The sequence below is a fragment of the Archocentrus centrarchus genome, unplaced genomic scaffold (assembly GCF_007364275.1).
Source record: "Archocentrus centrarchus isolate MPI-CPG fArcCen1 unplaced genomic scaffold, fArcCen1 scaffold_63_ctg1, whole genome shotgun sequence".
Classification (NCBI taxonomy): domain Eukaryota; kingdom Metazoa; phylum Chordata; class Actinopteri; order Cichliformes; family Cichlidae; genus Archocentrus; species Archocentrus centrarchus.
Window position 1 is genome coordinate 750542 of NW_022060280.1, and position 17075 is coordinate 767616.

General features: G+C 42.1%; 1 protein-coding gene across 1 annotated transcript in view; it reads right to left on the minus strand.

Moving 5' to 3' along the window:
* Positions 1-901: 901 nt before the first annotated feature.
* apba1a (amyloid beta (A4) precursor protein-binding, family A, member 1a) overlaps positions 902-17075 on the minus strand; it is a 58957-nt gene continuing 42783 nt past the window's right edge. Inside the window, exons 7-13 of the mRNA XM_030725598.1 lie at positions 15613-15699; positions 11485-11670; positions 11214-11393; positions 10736-10948; positions 3087-3206; positions 2862-3002; positions 902-1234 (exon numbers count right to left, since the gene is read on the minus strand). Coding sequence (XP_030581458.1) covers positions 1163-1234; positions 2862-3002; positions 3087-3206; positions 10736-10948; positions 11214-11393; positions 11485-11670; positions 15613-15699 — 999 coding nt within the window. The 3' untranslated portion in view covers positions 902-1162. The remainder of the gene's footprint in view (positions 1235-2861; positions 3003-3086; positions 3207-10735; positions 10949-11213; positions 11394-11484; positions 11671-15612; positions 15700-17075) is intronic.

Sequence of the window (17075 nt, forward strand, 5' to 3'; positions counted from 1 at the left end):
ATATAGTTCGGTTCTGCACAGTGAGGACGGCAATCAACTAATTTGGAATATTGGATTTTTGAATGGTTTCCCAGTAAGACTGAAGGCTGTTGGAAAAACAAGCAGCCTGTTCCAAAACAACTTCTGTTATCAGGAATTCGGCTCCCCTGCCGGCCTTGGGTTGGCAACCATATCTCTCTCCAGGGCACTGTGTGCGGCTGCTCTCCCCCCCACTCCGCGTTGTGATTTGTGAAGCTGGGTCTGGTGTATCACGGCCGCTGATGAAATTCCACCACTATCAGCAAACTGTTTTGGCTGGAACCTGGCATCTGGCTCCACAATGCCCCCACCTCTCGTCTCCTTCTGCATCCCCTCCTGCCCTGACCTCACCTACCGCCGCTGTCCTTGCTTTACATGTGCAATTGCTTTGCTAAGGTGGTTTTTTTGGACCCTGGTATAGTGCTCTTTTTGAGCACTGTACCAGATGACTTTTTTTTTTAACCTAACTTCCCCATGATGTGTTGTTTTCTCCTCCTGCCAAAGGTAGCGCTGCAAGTCGGCTGCATGACCCGAGGACACATATCCCCCTATGTGTGTTGTGTTTGTGTATTTGGATGGTGTTCTGTAACTGCAATTTCCAATGTGTGAACTTGTTCACCCACATGGCAATAAAACTTCATTCATTCATTCATTGATGCCCATAGTGAGTATAAATGTCTGACCACTGCTGTAACGTGTGCTGGATGTGCATGGAAAGCCCACGGAAATAGCATTTCTACTGTGCAACAAATTTATCTTATTCAACAATGAGGAAACTATTTTAGTTTCATGAAGTAACTGTAATTCACATTAGAATTTCATAAGGACTCAAGTATTTTACTCAGTATATTACATTTCAAAACATCGACGGTAAACCACCGAGGATTCTGGGGCACTACTAGGTACTGGAAATGCATCAGGTGTGAACATTGTTTAACTGATTTATCTTTATTAAGAATAAAAGTCTTTTAGTGAATACATATGGATGATATTGGTATTTGAGTTGCCAAAAGATGAGTCTGAGCTACAGAACACTCTTAACAACTTACTACAATCCATCAGCTGTACAAGATGAGATCTGGGCTGGGTTGGGTTGTAGGAGTTGACTGGGGGTGGGAGTTGATTTGTGAGGTCAGTTTATGTGTTAAATGTAAACTGGCTGCTCCTGGGCGGTCAGCAGGCGGTACATAGCTGCAGGCATGGTCTTCATGTGAATCTAAGACAGACACAACAGAACAAAGCAATCATCATGGAATTCTGATATAAATGTATTTATATTATTACATACAATTGTAGCAGCACTCAGTACTACCTACCCTGATACCTGACACTACATCAGCTGCTATATTGTATGCCAGCTCTAAACAAATTAAGTAGATCAGATGAACAAAGATGTTTCCACTGGCATATGGGAGAAATTTTTTAAACTGACCCAAATTCTCAAGTTCTACTGGGCCTACTAGAGGCTGCCATGGTGACATGGCTACTGACAGTCATAAATAGTGACAACACACAGCTATGCCTAATCTGTCCATATGAAGGTTTCATTCATAAATTGGGGATTACTAAATGTCTTACTTGAATTTCTCAATATACAAATAGAAACATAGTTTTAATAAATATCTCTATTATTATCACTCTTACCAATCTATTGCCCTTGAAGGAGAGTTCAGAGGTCAAATGTTAAATCTTTATATGGTACTTTCTATATTGTTGACAAATTCTGACAATTGGTTGTAAGAATCAGTTTTTAAGTTATAAGTCGTCTTGTCAATTTTCAGCTGATAAATCATTAAGTTTATTGACATACTTTTGGTGGAGGTAAAAACAACTTTTTCACAATATTTACATTTTTTGTGATGCACTAGGAAATTAAAGTAAAGTATTAAACCTAAATCTTTATAAATGGCTCAAGATCTTAATCTCTTTTTTCTTGCTTTAGTAAAACTGGGTTCTTTTCATGTTTATTGCTCATTGGAGACTCATGAAACAGAATTTATTACATTTGTGTAGCTAAATTGAAATGTGTTTCCCCTTAGCTCCTTCGGGGTTGATAGGTGGCAGAATTGTACAGACTGGCTTTTAATATAAAGCTTTTCTAGTCTTAGTGACCACTCAAAATGCTCTACACTACAAGCCACATCACCTTTTTCTGTGGAAAACCAATAAAGCACTGTTATCCTTTACATGTGTTGTGTCCGCCTTGCATTCAGACCTATGGCCAATTATGCATGAGCAGTTTACCTTACATGTATGTCTTTGGAACCATGAGAGGAAGCAGGAGTATCCAGAGGGGACCCACACACACACACATTGAGAACACAACCACAGTGAAAACACCACACAGAAAGTCCTGGAGACTAGAAGCTTGAAACCAGAAGGTCTAACTACTGTACCAATGTGCTGTTTTACTTGCATATATTAATTTTAGGGCAGCACGGTGGCGTGGTGGTTAGTACTACTGCCTCACAGTTACAATGACATCTAGAAGGTCTGGGTTCAATTCCACCTTAGCCCGGGCCTATCTGGAGTTTGCATGTTCTTCCCGTGTCTGTGTGGGTTTCCCCCCACAGTCCAAAGACATGCAGTTATTGGGGTTAGGTTAATTGGTCACTCTAAATTGCATGTGAGTGTGAATGGTTGTCTAGCTCTCTGTGTGGGCCCTGCAACAGGCTGGCGACCTGTACAGGGTGTACCCTGCCTCTCACCCTATGTTAGCTGGGATAAGCTCCCACGACCCTGAACAGGATAAGAGGATGGATGGATATTAATTTTAATTACTGTATGTAAGCATCAAAAGATCCAGATGACAGTCTTATGTACAGTGTACCATAATGTCTTACCTCTCCCACAGCATTGGACAGGATCTGGACAATTTTTTCATGGGGTGTGGCCACAACACTTTGACTGTTGATCTCAATGATGCGGTGACCCACTCTGACCCCGCCCCGTTCAGCGATGCCCCCACGCATAAGGCTGCAAATCTGTTGAACATACATCAGAGACAAAGAAATTTAACAAAATTGCAATCATCATTTAACATAGAGAAAAATCACAGCACTACTCACAATGCCATTCTGGACACTGAAGCCCAGCTGGTAGCGGAGGTCTGGCCTTCTGATGAGTACTGTAGTCACTGGGGGACATCTCACAATATTCAGCTTTATCTGAGACTGGTTCTTCAGACCCTACATAAGAAGAGAGTTTGGAAAGAGATAGTTGGAATGAAATTAGTTCAGCAGTGAATTATATACAATAATATACAGACACACACATAAATCTAAGAAACTTGAAAGTCAATATTTGGTATGACCGCCTCCCACACTGCTTCAATAATGTTGAGGTCCAGGCTCTGGAGAGGCCAATCCATGACTAATAGTGTTCCAGTCCAATACAATCCAATTCTATTCTATTCTATTTATGTAGCACCAAATCACAACAGTCACCTCAAGGTGCTTTGTAATGTAAGGTAAAGACCATACAGTAATACAGAGGAAAACCCCAACAATCAAACGACCACTGTGAGCAAGCACGTGGCAAAAGTGGGAAGGAAAAACTCCCCTTTAACAGGAAGAAACCTATGGCAGAACCAGGCTCAGGGAGAGGAAGCCATGTGCTGTGACCAATTGGGGTGACGGGAGGGAGACAGGACAAAAGACACACTGTGGAAGAGAGCCAGATAATAATAACTAATGATTAAATTCAGAACGTTGTATAAACAGATAGAGAGTGGCAAGAGGTGAGTAAAGAAGAAATATTCAGTGCATCGTGGGAATCCTCCCAGCAGTCTGGGTCGTGCAACTAAGGGTCACCTGATTCAACTTAATAAGCGTGATCAAAATAAAAGTAAGCCTAATAAAAATAAATAAAATAAGCCTAATCTTAAAAGTAGAAAGCATGTCTCTCTTCAAAATCCAAACTGGGGCCTGAAAGGTCAATGCTGTGCCTCCCATTCTACTTTTAAATACCCTAATAACTGTAAGTAATCCTGCAGTCCAAGAGTGAAGTGCTCTATTGGAGTGATAAGATACAATGAGGTCTTTAAGATAAGATGGGGCCTGATTATTCAAGACCTTGTACATGAAAAGAAGGATTTTAAATTAAATTCTAGATTTAACAGGGAGCCAATGAAGAGAAGCCAATATGTGAGAAATATGCTCTCTCTTTCTAGTCCCTGTCAATATTCTTGCTGTAGCATTTTGGATCAGCTGAAGGCTTTTCAGGAAGTTTTACAACTTGATTGCAAGGATTTACAATGGTCCAGCCTAAAAGTGATTAATGCATTAATCAGTTTTTCTGCATCACTCTGAGACAAGATGTTTCTAATTTTAGAACACAACTCAACATTATTTATAGTGTACTTTAAAAGCAACGCCAAAGTGCTGTCCACATATACAAACAAGTTTAAAATACATATAACAATAAAATATAAACTGCAGATAAAACAGTAAAAAAAAAACCCAAAACAATAAAAGCCAACATCTCAAAAGCCAAAGAGAAGAAATGTTTGTGTATGCCATGTAGGAGAGGATTTAAAAGCAGAAAGAGAGTCAGCCTGCCTAATGTGCAAGGGGAAATCATTCCACAGGTTTGGGCCATGACTGAAAAAGAATGGCCACCTCTCAGCTTCCTCTTTGTCTTTGAGATGGCTAACAGTGACAGATCAGATGACCTGAGTGAGCATAAGGGGGCATACGGGTGGAGTAGGTCAGACAGATATGGTAAGGTAGGATTTTGTACCATCTGTAGTCTGGTATTGAGCAAATACAAGAAAGCAGCCCTACATAATATGTGCACTGAAGGACATATTTTGATCAAAAATTACTCCAAGATCCCTCACAGTTACTGGAAGTAATGCCATCCATAGTGAGTATCTGTTTCTATGCTATGCAGGGCTGAGTACAATACCTTCAGTTTTATCTGCAAGCAGAAAATTAGATGCCATCCAGGTCTGTATGTCTTTAGGTCTGTATGCCTTTAAGACATTCCTACAGTTTAAGTAACTGGTTTGTGTCATCTGGTTTCATGGGTAGATAAAGCTGGTTATTATCTGCATAGCAGTGAAAATGTATGCCATGCCTTCTAATGATACTGTCAGAGGGAAGCATGTAAATGGACTAGTTCTTATATAGCGCTTTTCTACTCTGTCTGAGCACTCAAAGTGCTTATACAACATGTTTACATTCACCCATTCACATTCATACAAGCACTTCCATGTGTAACTAAGCTTTTATTGTCTAACATTCACACACATTCATACTCCAACGCTTGCGTCGGAGAGCAACTTATTGTTCAGTATCTTGCCCAAGGATACTTGGATGAATGATGTTCAATACATCCATATCAAAGTGTGACCATAAACTCCACTTGCTGGCTGGGGGGCACTTAAATCCACTGATGACGAACTACTCTGCAGGGATTATCATTCATCACTGACTGAAGAAAATAAAAACAACCCAGGTTTCTTTTCAGCACATCAACATTTCTATTGGACCCCATTCCTACAAGACTGCTCAAATAAGTCCTACCATTAATTAATGTTTCGAATGTGATCAGTCTGTCTTTATTAGTTGGCTATTGACCACAGGCTTTTTAAGGTGGCAGTAATTAAACCATTACTTATAAAGCCATTACTTGACCCAGCTGTCTTAGCTAATTATAGGTCAATCTCCAACTTTGCTTTTATCTCAAAAATTCTTCAGTTAACTGATCATCTGTGCAACTTTGAATACTGTTGACCACTATATTTTATTACATTAGAGCATGCCATAGGTATTAAAGGTACTGCACTGCAGTGGTTTGAATCATAATTATCTAATAGGCTCCAATTTGTTCATATAAATGGGGAGTCTTCTTCACACACGAAGGTTAATTATGGTGTTCCACAGGGTTCTGTGCTAGGACCAATTCTATTTATACATGCTTCTCTTGGGCAGTATTATATGCATTGCATATATTTTCATTGTTATGCAGATGATACCCAACTTTATCTTATCCATGAAGCCAGATGGCACACACTAATTAGTTAAAATGCAGGAATGTCTTAAATTCTAGAACATGTGCTACAACTGGTAGCAGCAAAGTCAAGTACTGATGGATACAGTACTTGACAGTGTCAGGCGGTCATGCCACTCCCATCATCATGAAGAAATCCAGTTTGAAAATAAATTCAGCATCCTGGATGTCCATGAATTCTCCCCACTAGCCCATCGGTCCCTTGCACCCAAGCCATTTTTACATTGGCACCCAGAGTTGGAAACAGGTTCCTCTCTGTCGCCTCCACACCTAATGTCAGGTAGCTGTAAAGCAATCCTCCGTGAGAAGGAAGTTATCCCACCACCTGCCCCTTAACATCAGAAATGGCATGCTACTGTAGCGGACACAGACTCCAACAGCAGCTCAAGGGGTGCCGCTCCAATGCAAACTATGAGAGTGTTGATGCCAGCAATCCCCAAAGTCCTGAAACAGCTGATACTGAACACTGGGCTACTGCTACTTCTGGTATGTTATCACAGCATCCTCCAAAGAGTCCAGTTCCCCCCATTCATCTCTGAAAATGCTAATTGAGGATTCAGCAATAAGGAATATCCATGCAAAATCAGTAAGAACCTATTGTTTTCCAGGAGCAACAGTCAGCAACAAATCCCAAGTCTGCTGGATGAACATCCAACAATCAAAAAGTGTTTGATACATGTTGGCACAAATGACATTAAACGTAAGCAATCAGAGCTACTGAAACAGGCTTTTACAATTCTCCACAGCTTAATCAAAACTTACAGAAGAAACATTTTGTTATCTCCGGTCCAATTCGAATGTTGGGTCACAGTGTTGGTCGGTTCTCTAGACTTCTAAATTTGCACACTTCGCTCAGAGAACATTCTCTGACTGAGGGATTTAATTTCATAGATAATTTTAATCTGTTTTGGGATTGCACTACATTCTTTGCAGCAAACGGACTACACCCAAATCATCGAGGCTCAGAAATGTTAAAGGAGGACATTTTTCATGTAGTTTCAGTTTCCTGACAGGCATGACTGTCTTCTCATGACACCTGTGTTAAATGACAGCCTGATTTGGTTACACTCACCCATCTACAGGTATGGACACTTGACATCATGCAACAATATTGCTTCAACAAATAGTAACAGTGCCACGTCTCCAAGAAATGGAGGGGTGGCATTTGAGTTTTCCTCTCATATACAAATTTTTCTAGTAGTATTTTCTAGTAGGTATGTGTGCTGATATAATACACATACACTGTATACAGAAACATAAAATTGTTAATAATAGGCCATTTGCTCGCCTGCCTGGTTTGTCTGCAGTCATGCTACAAAGCGAAGACTCTCAGGGACTGATTTGAATGCACAGATTTGAATGCGCTGCTGGAAACAGATGAGACCAGTATGGGCACTGACAGACAGGTTGATTGCTTTACTGAATACATCAACTTCTGTAGAGACACAGCCATACCTATAAAAACTGTTGGCTGGTTGCACAATAACAAACCCTGGATTACAAGTGTCATAAAGGCAACCCTCCACCAGAAAAGGGTAGCTTTCTGGGATGGTGAGACAGAACGGCTCGAACAGGTGCAACATGAGCTGAAGAAAAGAATGAAAATGGCAAAAGTGGAGTACAAAAAGAAGTCAGAAAGGAATCTACAAAACAGCAGGTGAGGTGTGGAAAGGAATCAATACCATGTCAGCCACTTATTAGTGTTGTGGAAAGAGCTGATGAACTCAATCAGTTCTTCAATAGATTTGACTTCCACTATTGCTCTTCAGTTGTCTTCTTCTTCTTCTCCTCAATATGTGGGCATCTTCTCTGCTACTCAGTCTTCTCCTCCACAATGTGCTTCTCCACCACAGCTATCCCATCTCCTTGCATAGCTAATGTGGCAGCTGCTTGCCTCCTCACACCTGTTCCTCCACCCTTGTCTATCACAGAGACGGGGTGAAATCGGAGCTAAAAAGACTATGCTCTGGGATGGCTGCTGGCCCTGATGGTGTCTGTCCAAGGATGCTTAAGGACTTTGATGCCCAACTGTGTCAGTCTCTCCACAGGATTTTTTACCCGAGTCTACAGCTGGGGCAGGTGCCAGCACTGTGGAAGACATCCTTTATTGTACCGGTACCAAAAATAAAGTGCCCAGCTTAACGAAATGACTACAGACCAGTGGCCCTTACATCACACATCATTCAAACCTTGGTACGGCTGATTCTACACCTACTAAGACTTGAGGTCAAAGTCAAATTTGATCCTCTTCAGTTTGCATACAAACAACACATTGGAGTAAGTGATGCTGCCCTCTTCAAATCACACATAATATTTTTTCCCAGTTCATTAACTGAATGTTCTATTTATTGTAAGGGTTGAGTCTTTGCCGTCCACTGGGAGCCACAATAATGGAGTAGCAACTCTATCTCTACCTGTTAGTCCAGAGATGGGTTTGATTATTTACATTCTTAATTTCAGAGACCAAAGATTCCCATCAGCTTTCCTCTGTACCATTAGAGTGAGCCAGTAGAACAGGGGGTCCCTAAACCTGGCAGAGCCCAGTCTAATATAGACAGCTCTCCTGTCCACTAGGGGGCACTGAGTCCAAGTAGAGCTCCAATAAACTATCCTTTTCACCTCACACCATTCTTTCAAGTGACACAAATCAGTATACATGAATTCTGTCATGGCTTTTGAGCAATACTTCTCTCCACAACATGCTTGTCCTTGTACCAGTTTATTTTACCAGAGAAGAGGTGTCCATCTTTGTTTGCACAACAGAGCTTAGTGGGGTTTGATACACTTACAGTAACCTGATATCTGGGAGGCCATAATGAATTATCTCACTCTCATCCTTTAAATTTTGGGAAGCCAGCCAGAGACACAAAAAACAAAACAAAAAAAAGCTTGTTTCTCTGGGTCACGCCCCCACCTGGATTCATGAATTCACTCTGTGTATTAAAGGGTTAAGCACATTTTGAAACAGAAGACACACAAAATGCTTGTCAATATACTGTAAAACTGTATTATAACAACAATCTCATCAACATTAAAATGTCCTTAAAAAAGTACAATAAATAAGCACCAAAATTAATAAAGAAACCCAAAGTTTAAAAAGCCTGTTCCCAGGAATGCAAACAAACCAGTATTTCAGTTCAGTTCTAATTAGTTCAACCCAGTTCAATTTCATTTGTTACAGTTGAGTTCAAAAGGTGTAAACCTCCTCCTTCAACCAATATTCCAGGTACCCAGATTTCCCCAGAGTGAATCCTCTCCCCTTAACAAAATACTAGAGGATCTTTGACATTCATAGTACAGTGTAGTAAATCCTTTTCCCAAAACAAACCAGTAGAGATTCTTTCTTGGAGATTCTGTTGGAGTTACCTCCAGCCCTGGCATTTGAGGGTGCAAGTCCCACAGGAGAGATGGCTGACGACTGCTCCTGGTGTTTACCAGCATCCAAGGAGGTTTGAAGCCTGTCCAGCAAGGAAAGCATTTCCCTACATATATTGCAGCCAAAGACTACCCACAGGGCCAAGGATAGGCACTAGGCTAATGGTCACAGAGCACAGGGAAATTCTGCCACTTCTCCATATAAGGCTGCCATCTTGCCTGTTTGCCATTCCACTTTCGAAAGAGGGAAGTAGCACTCAGGAATCTCATTGGCTGACATGAGATAAACAACTATTTGACATAAAAAAAAACAAAAAAACATTAATGACAGATTACCACAATACTAAAATGTTTATGTTGTAGTAACTAATAATTCTTTTATTTTTTATATTATAAAAATAAAAGCTGATGATAATATCCCTACTTCCAACATTTGAACAACTCTAGGGGTTCAGGAAGTACAGCAAGTTATGTAGTAATCATTCAGTGGTTCAACTCCTGGCTATTCCAGTCTGTGTGTAGAAGTATCCTTGCTCAAAAATATTGAACACCCAAAGTGCCCCTGATACATCCATGAAATGAGTGTGTGTGTGTGTATGCGTGTGTGTGTGCGCGCGCGCGCGCGTGTGTGTGTGTGTGTGTGTGTGTGTGTGTGTGTGTGTGTGTGAGAGGTAGGTTAAAAAAAGAAAGAAAGAAAGAAAGCACATTGGCCTCTAAAGTGCTGTGTGAATGTTTCTTGTAGTGTAAAAGTGCTTTGAGTGTTCAGTATAAATAGAAAAGCACTATATAAGTAATAGTCCACTTACCATTTCTCTGTCAAGACAGTTGCACATAATTCTGCACAATTCTTCATGGTTCTGTAGCTACAGCTCAGGTGAATATGTAAGTTAACTGTTTAAAATCACATAATTTAAAATAATTCAGGACTACCTAACACAATAGAGCAACACAGCCAACTGACTTAACTTTTGCATTTCTGTATTTGACCTTCAGCTCATATTACAGCCAACTGCAGTGCAGTCAGATGAAAATTAACACCTCCAAGTCTGAGGTCATGCTTCTCAGCTAGCAAAGGTTGGAGAACCCACTCAAGGTAGTGGATGTGTTACTGTATCTCAGGGAATTATTCACCAGTGGAGGAAATGAGGAGCAGGAGGTGGTGACTGAATGGAGCACAGAGTGCTGAGTACAATGGTAAATTTGATTCACCTATCTACGTTCCATCTCAGCTATGGCCATAAACTGTGGGTATTAAACAAAAGAAAAAAACAAAACAAAACACAGATACAACTGCTAGAAATGAGCCTCCACCAAAGGGTGCACATACCTTTATAATGCTTTGGCAGGTAGACAGGGGCAGTCCTACCAGACTGGTTCCATTGATTGACATAATCTGGTCTCCTATGTTTAGTCTACCAGACCGCTCAGCTGGCCCAGCATGCATCATGTTGGCAATGATGACTGTAGGTAGGATGGAGCCCCATCCACTCTCCACAATGACCACACCCAGAATCTCCCCCTTAGCTTTCTCTACAAAAACCTGAGGTCACAACAGGCAACCAACAAGCAAAGAGAAACAACACCAAATCATTTTAAATTACATTTCATGTGAATCCATTTTTGTTATAATGTCTACAACATTTACCAGTACAGATTTATGTAAACATGCCCAACTGTGGAAAGAAAGCAGAACATTTTAAATTCTGGAAAAGACCACTGTAGTAGTGGCAAAGAAAATTATCTTAAAGTAAAAAAATACTGTTGGGAAACCAGTACAGAAATAGTTGAATATACAGTGTTCTTACATCTTTGCAGTTCTCAGACTTGGAGAAGTGTATGAGGTCATCATTGTACATGTCCTGAGTGTTCAGCAGGTCACTGTATTCCTTCTGGCTAAGGTCCTCAGGGTTAATACCATTGGCCCGTAAGAATTCTTGATAAGCCACACTAAAGGCCTGTCCAATGGACTGGGCAATCAACTGGGCCTAGAGGACACGGCAGACTTAGAATCTCTTCAAAAACGGGTAATTTTTTAAAATTATCTAATGATCACACAAAACATGTGCTTGGACTCACATCCTCAGACTCAAACACATGACATATCATCTTGTACTGGCGCTTGCTATCTTGACTTGATTCTGAGGCTTCCACGTTCTCCTGTGAGTCACTGCGAGGCATCCTGCGCCGGGCCATCAGAACCACTATGTTGCCAATGTCAGCAATGTAGGAGATTGTCCGCAAAGGGTGGTCCATCAGAGTTTCCTTGAAATCATAGAGACATTTATAGTCATTGTATTAGTTATATCTGTGTTTAGAAACCAAACTAAGTAAATGGCCACAGTAAATTCAAAACTACATTAGTAATATTTGATATTAGTGCTTTGAGTGCTCAGCTAGAGTAGAAACGCACTATATAAGAACTAGTCAATTTACCATTAATACTGAGCAATTGATTTTTTTCCCCACTATCTACTCAAGTGTTATCTTTGTAAAAGGGTAGCAATCTTGATCTTCCTTCATCAGTACTTTTCATTAAGCACTTCGTAGCCTTTTTTACAAATCAAAACAGATTGATATACAAAAATTATACATTTATGCGTACAAGATGCTGAAGATACACTGCATTTGCTGTAAGTACCTCAGAATCTAATAATACATGTTAGAAATATGCATTTAAACCCTAAAAATAGTAGGTGTAAGGAAAGTGAAATGAGGTCTAGAAACAGTCCACCGCATAAATGTGGAAAAGTTCTGAAGAAGTAATAAACATGTAAACATATCATCCATCCATTTTCTTCCACTTATGCGGGGCCAAGTCACAGGAGCAGCAGCCGAGGCAGAGAAGCCCAGACCTTCTTATCCCCAGCCACCTCCTCCAGCCCATCTGGGGGGACCCCAAGGCGTTCCCAGGCCACCTGAGAGATATAATCTCTCCAGCATGTCCTGGGTCTGCCCCAGGGCCTCCTCCAAGTAGGACATGCCCGAACACCTCACCCAAGAGCATTCAGGTGGCATCCTAATCAGTTGCCCAAACCACCTGAGCTAGCTCCTTTTGATGTAGAGGAGCAGTGGCTCTACTTTGAACCCCTGCAGAATAGCTGCACTCCTCACCTTATCTCTAAGGGAGAGGCCAGCCACCCCTTGGAGGAAGCTCATTTCTGCAGCTTGTATTTGGGATCTCATTCTTTTGGTCACTACCCAAAGCACACGACCATAGGTGAGGGTAAGGATGTAGACTGACTGGTAAATTGACAGCTTCACTTTCACACTCAGGTCCCTCTTCCCTGCATCTGCATCACTGAAGATGCAGCCCCAATACGTCTGTCAATCTCCCGCTCCCTTCTCCCATCACTCGTGAACAAGACCCCGAGATACTTAAACTCTCCCACCTGGGGCAGCAACTCGTACTGGAGCTGAAGTGGGCCCTTTTCCAGTTGAGGACCATGGCCTCAGACTTAGAGATGCTGATTCTCATGCCAGCTGCTTCACACTTGGCTGCAAACTATTTCACTGCAAGCTCAAGGCCACCAACAGATGAAGCCAAGAGGACTGCATCATCTGCAAAAAGCAGAGATAATATTCTGAGTCCACCAAGGTGGAAGCCTTCTGCCACTTGGCTACGCAGAGAAATTCTGTCCATAAAAATTATGAACAGTATTGTTGACAAAGGGTAGCCCTGACAAAGTCCAACACCCACAGGAAACAAGTCCGACTTATTGCTGGCAATACGGACCGAGCTCTCACTGCAGTTGTACAGGGCATGAATGGTCTGGGCAGCACCCCTCATAGGATACCCCAAGGGATGCAGTCGAATGCCTTCTCCAAGTCCACAAAACACATGTAGACATCCCACGTGTGCTTGAATATCCTTGGGAGGATGAAGAATCGGTTCCTACGACCAGGAAGAAAACTGCATTGTTCCTCTTGAATCAGAGGTTTGACTAATGTAGCACCCTTGCATAGACCTTACCGGGAAGGGTGAGAAGTGTGACCCCCCCCCCCCCCCCCCCCCCCCCCCCCCACACACACACACACACACCCCACCCCCATAGTTGGAACACACCCTCTGGTCTCCCTTCTTAAAGACGAGGACCACCAACCTGGTCTGCCAGTCCAGTAGCACTGCCGCAGATCTCCATGCAATGTTGCAGAGGCATGTCAACCTAGACAGCCCTACAATCCAGAGCCTTCAGGAACATGGGGCCCCCAAAAGGTTGTTGAACCACCTCAATGACCTCACCCCCAGTGATAGATGAGTCATCCCCCTCATCCCCAGATTCTACTATCACTACAGGAGGCATGTCAGTGGGATTAAGGAGGTCCTTGAAGTATTTCTTCCACCACCTGACAATAGCCTCAGTTGAAGTCAACAGTGCCCCACCCGCACCATGTGAGTAGAGCGCCGCTTTCCCCTCTTGAGTTGCCTGACCATTTGCCAGAATCGCTTCGAGGCAATCCAAAAGTCTTTTTCCATGGCTTCACCAAACTCCTCCCACACCCAAATTTTTGCTTTGGCCACTGCCCAAGCTGCATTCCACTTGGCGTTGAAGTCTCCCAGTAGGACAATGGAGTCACCGGATGGAGCACCCTTGAGCACCCTGCCCAGCGACTCCAAGAAGGGTGGGTACTCTGAACTGTCATTTGCCACATAAGAACAAAGAACAGTCAGAACTAGGGTTTAATCCCGGTACCCAGGATTCCCGGGAAATGCGATCAGAACCATTTCCCGTTTCCCAGGAAACGTTAAGACGGGAAACCGGGAAAAAAGTCGCGCGCGTCGATTTGACTTTCAGAAAGAAAAGAAAGCTTCAGAATGTTAAATTTAAGGAAATATTGAGAGAAGGGTTCGTTTAATGCGAAAAGCATTACTCTTCATTTCAGGCACGTTCAGCCTCCGTTTAAGGCTTCAGCCTTCATCTCAAGCGTTTTAATAGAGGTATTAAACAGTTGTACTTTTTTCCTCTTTAATTTGTTGAAATCGTAGGCAATGTGTTTAGCTTAAGGTATTTTGTATTATATAATTTTATATTATTATATATTGTTATATTGCATTATATAGCCTATAAAATATGCCTGCCCTGAACAATAAAGAAATATCTGTTTAACTTTGAGTGTTTCTTTTCCTCGTTTGCAGCCACTTACTAACAATCATGAATTAGGATATGGGCCTAATGTGTGAAGAAAGTATCATGAAATAGATTACTTTAACATATTTCGCTTTTAAAATGGAGTTGAGTAAAATGTATATTTTTTAGGCTATAAGGATTGGCCAGTTTTTCAAAAGACAATTCACAACGAACCTACTTTAACTCTTAGACACGGCGTTATAAATTTGGCAATGACCAAGTCATAGTGCATTACTCAAGGCCCTGTGTTATGTCATATTATAGTGTAGTACGGTAGTTAACTTTTCAATGACTATTACAGCGTTCCATTGGTGGAGATATAGTGCAACAGATGTCGCCACGACAGCGTGGCTGAGCCTTTATCAATGCTGTGGACATGAACCGTATTGTTTTGCACCAGCAATTGTAAAATAGCTTGGTATAATTCCATGTACAATGGAGGAATATTCGAATTATATTTGTTAAGGGAGTGTTGAGGAATGATACAACACCGCATAGCTCGAGCACTCGAATGCCGAGATGTAGATTTTATTGCATTAATCAAGCCGACGTTACCCCCTACTGGGCATAACAGGACATAGCTGGAAAGCTACCTCTACAATATCAGAATAGGTTAAGCCCGACACAGGCTACAGAAGGCCTAATTAAAATAAAAAAATTAAAAAAACTTTTTCCCGGGATTCCTGGGAAATGGCTCGTCTTTTCCCGGGATTTGATTCATGTCATTTTCGGGAAAAATATTAAACCCTAGTCAGAACAGCCTCTCTGTTTTTAAGATAAGGCTTAAAACTTTCCTTTTTGTTAAAGCTTATGATGTTGATTTTTCAGTGTATCGACCATATTTTTACTGTGTATTTTAATTTCAATCTAGTGTTTCAACTGACTGTTCTCAAAATACATTTCAGAGATCTGTTGTGTGGCTGGCTTTATTTCCCTATGACGGTGCCTTTACACTAATATATAGCAGAACCCCATGTTAACACAGATATTACCAGAACACTACTCAACCTGTGAAATATGTAAAAATGAAAGGGCTATTTAGATGAAAGGGAAACATGATAAAAGACTGAATGGGTACCTGAGAGTCAGCGTTGAGCACTTTTATTCTCTGGGTGGAGATGAAGAGATCCACCTCTGTCATCGGCTGAAGCTCACCCTCAGGTGCCTACACACATGCACAAACATGGTCAGAAAGCAGGATTAGAAACGGGCTCTTACAACATAGAGATATGTTTCAAAACCTCCACCATTCAGGGGTTAAAGTGAATGGTGGTGAATTTAAAGTGACATTGATTTTTAGTTTCACTCTGCTACACTGGAAATTAGGGTTCTTCCACTTGCTATACATATGCCGAGGCTGCTGGGGGTATTTTCATTTATCTTTTTTCACTCTATTTATAGACCACTCTGCATTTAATCATTAGTTATTATTAAGCTCTGACTCTCTTCCACAGCATATTTTTTGTACCATCTTCCTCCCCAACCCCCAACCGATCGTGGCAGATGACTGCCCTTCCCTGAGCCTTGTTCTGACTGAGGTTTCTTTCTGTTAAAAGGGAGTTCTTCCTTCCCCCTGTTGCTTGCTCATAGGGGGATGTTTTGCTTGATGGGTTTTCTCTAATTATTTCATGGACTTTACTTTGCAATAATTACATTATTGTGATTTGGTGCTATATAAATTAAATTAAATTCAATTGAATCCTTGAGATGCTTGGCTATAACATAAACAGACCATAAATATTATGAGCAGAATTGGTGACAAGGGGCAGCCCTGGCGAAGTCCAACACACACGGGAAATGATTCTGACTTATTGCTGGCAATACAGACCAAACTCTCACTGTGGTTGCACAGGGATTGAATAGCCAGACATACCATACTCCCACCTCCCACAGGATACCCCGAGGGGCGCGGTTGAATGCTTTCTCACAGTCCACCCAGGGCAAATCTCGTCCACCCCAGGGGCCCTGCCGAAAAGGAGCTGTTTAACGACCTCAGTAACCTAACCCCCAGCGATGGGCGAGTCATCCCCCTCATCCCCAGATTCTGCTTCCACTACAGAAGGTTGGTCAGTGGGATTAAGGAGGTCCTCAAAGTATTTCTTCCACCACCTGACTATAGCCTCAGTTGAAGTCAGCAGCGCCCCACCTGTGCTATAGACCATGTGCGAAGAGCACCGCTTTCCTCTTCTGAGTCACCTGACTGTTTCCCGAAATTGTTTGAGGCCATCCTAAAGACTTTTCCCATGGCCTCACTCCGACACCTGAGTTTTTGCTTCGGCTGCTGCCTGAGCCACGTTCCGCTTGGCCTGCTGGTACCGTCAGCTGCCTCAGGAGTCCCACAGGCTAACCAAGCCCAATAGCAACAACCACCTTGCATCCACAAATCTGATCAGCAGCCTCAACAATGGTTGAGTCCGAATGGTCCACTGGTCCATTCGGACTCAGTGGACCATGACTCAATGCTGTCAAAAGTTCTGCTGGAGGTGGGAGTTGAAGCTCTCATGGACTGGGGCCTCAGCCAGTTCCCAGCGCACCCTCACA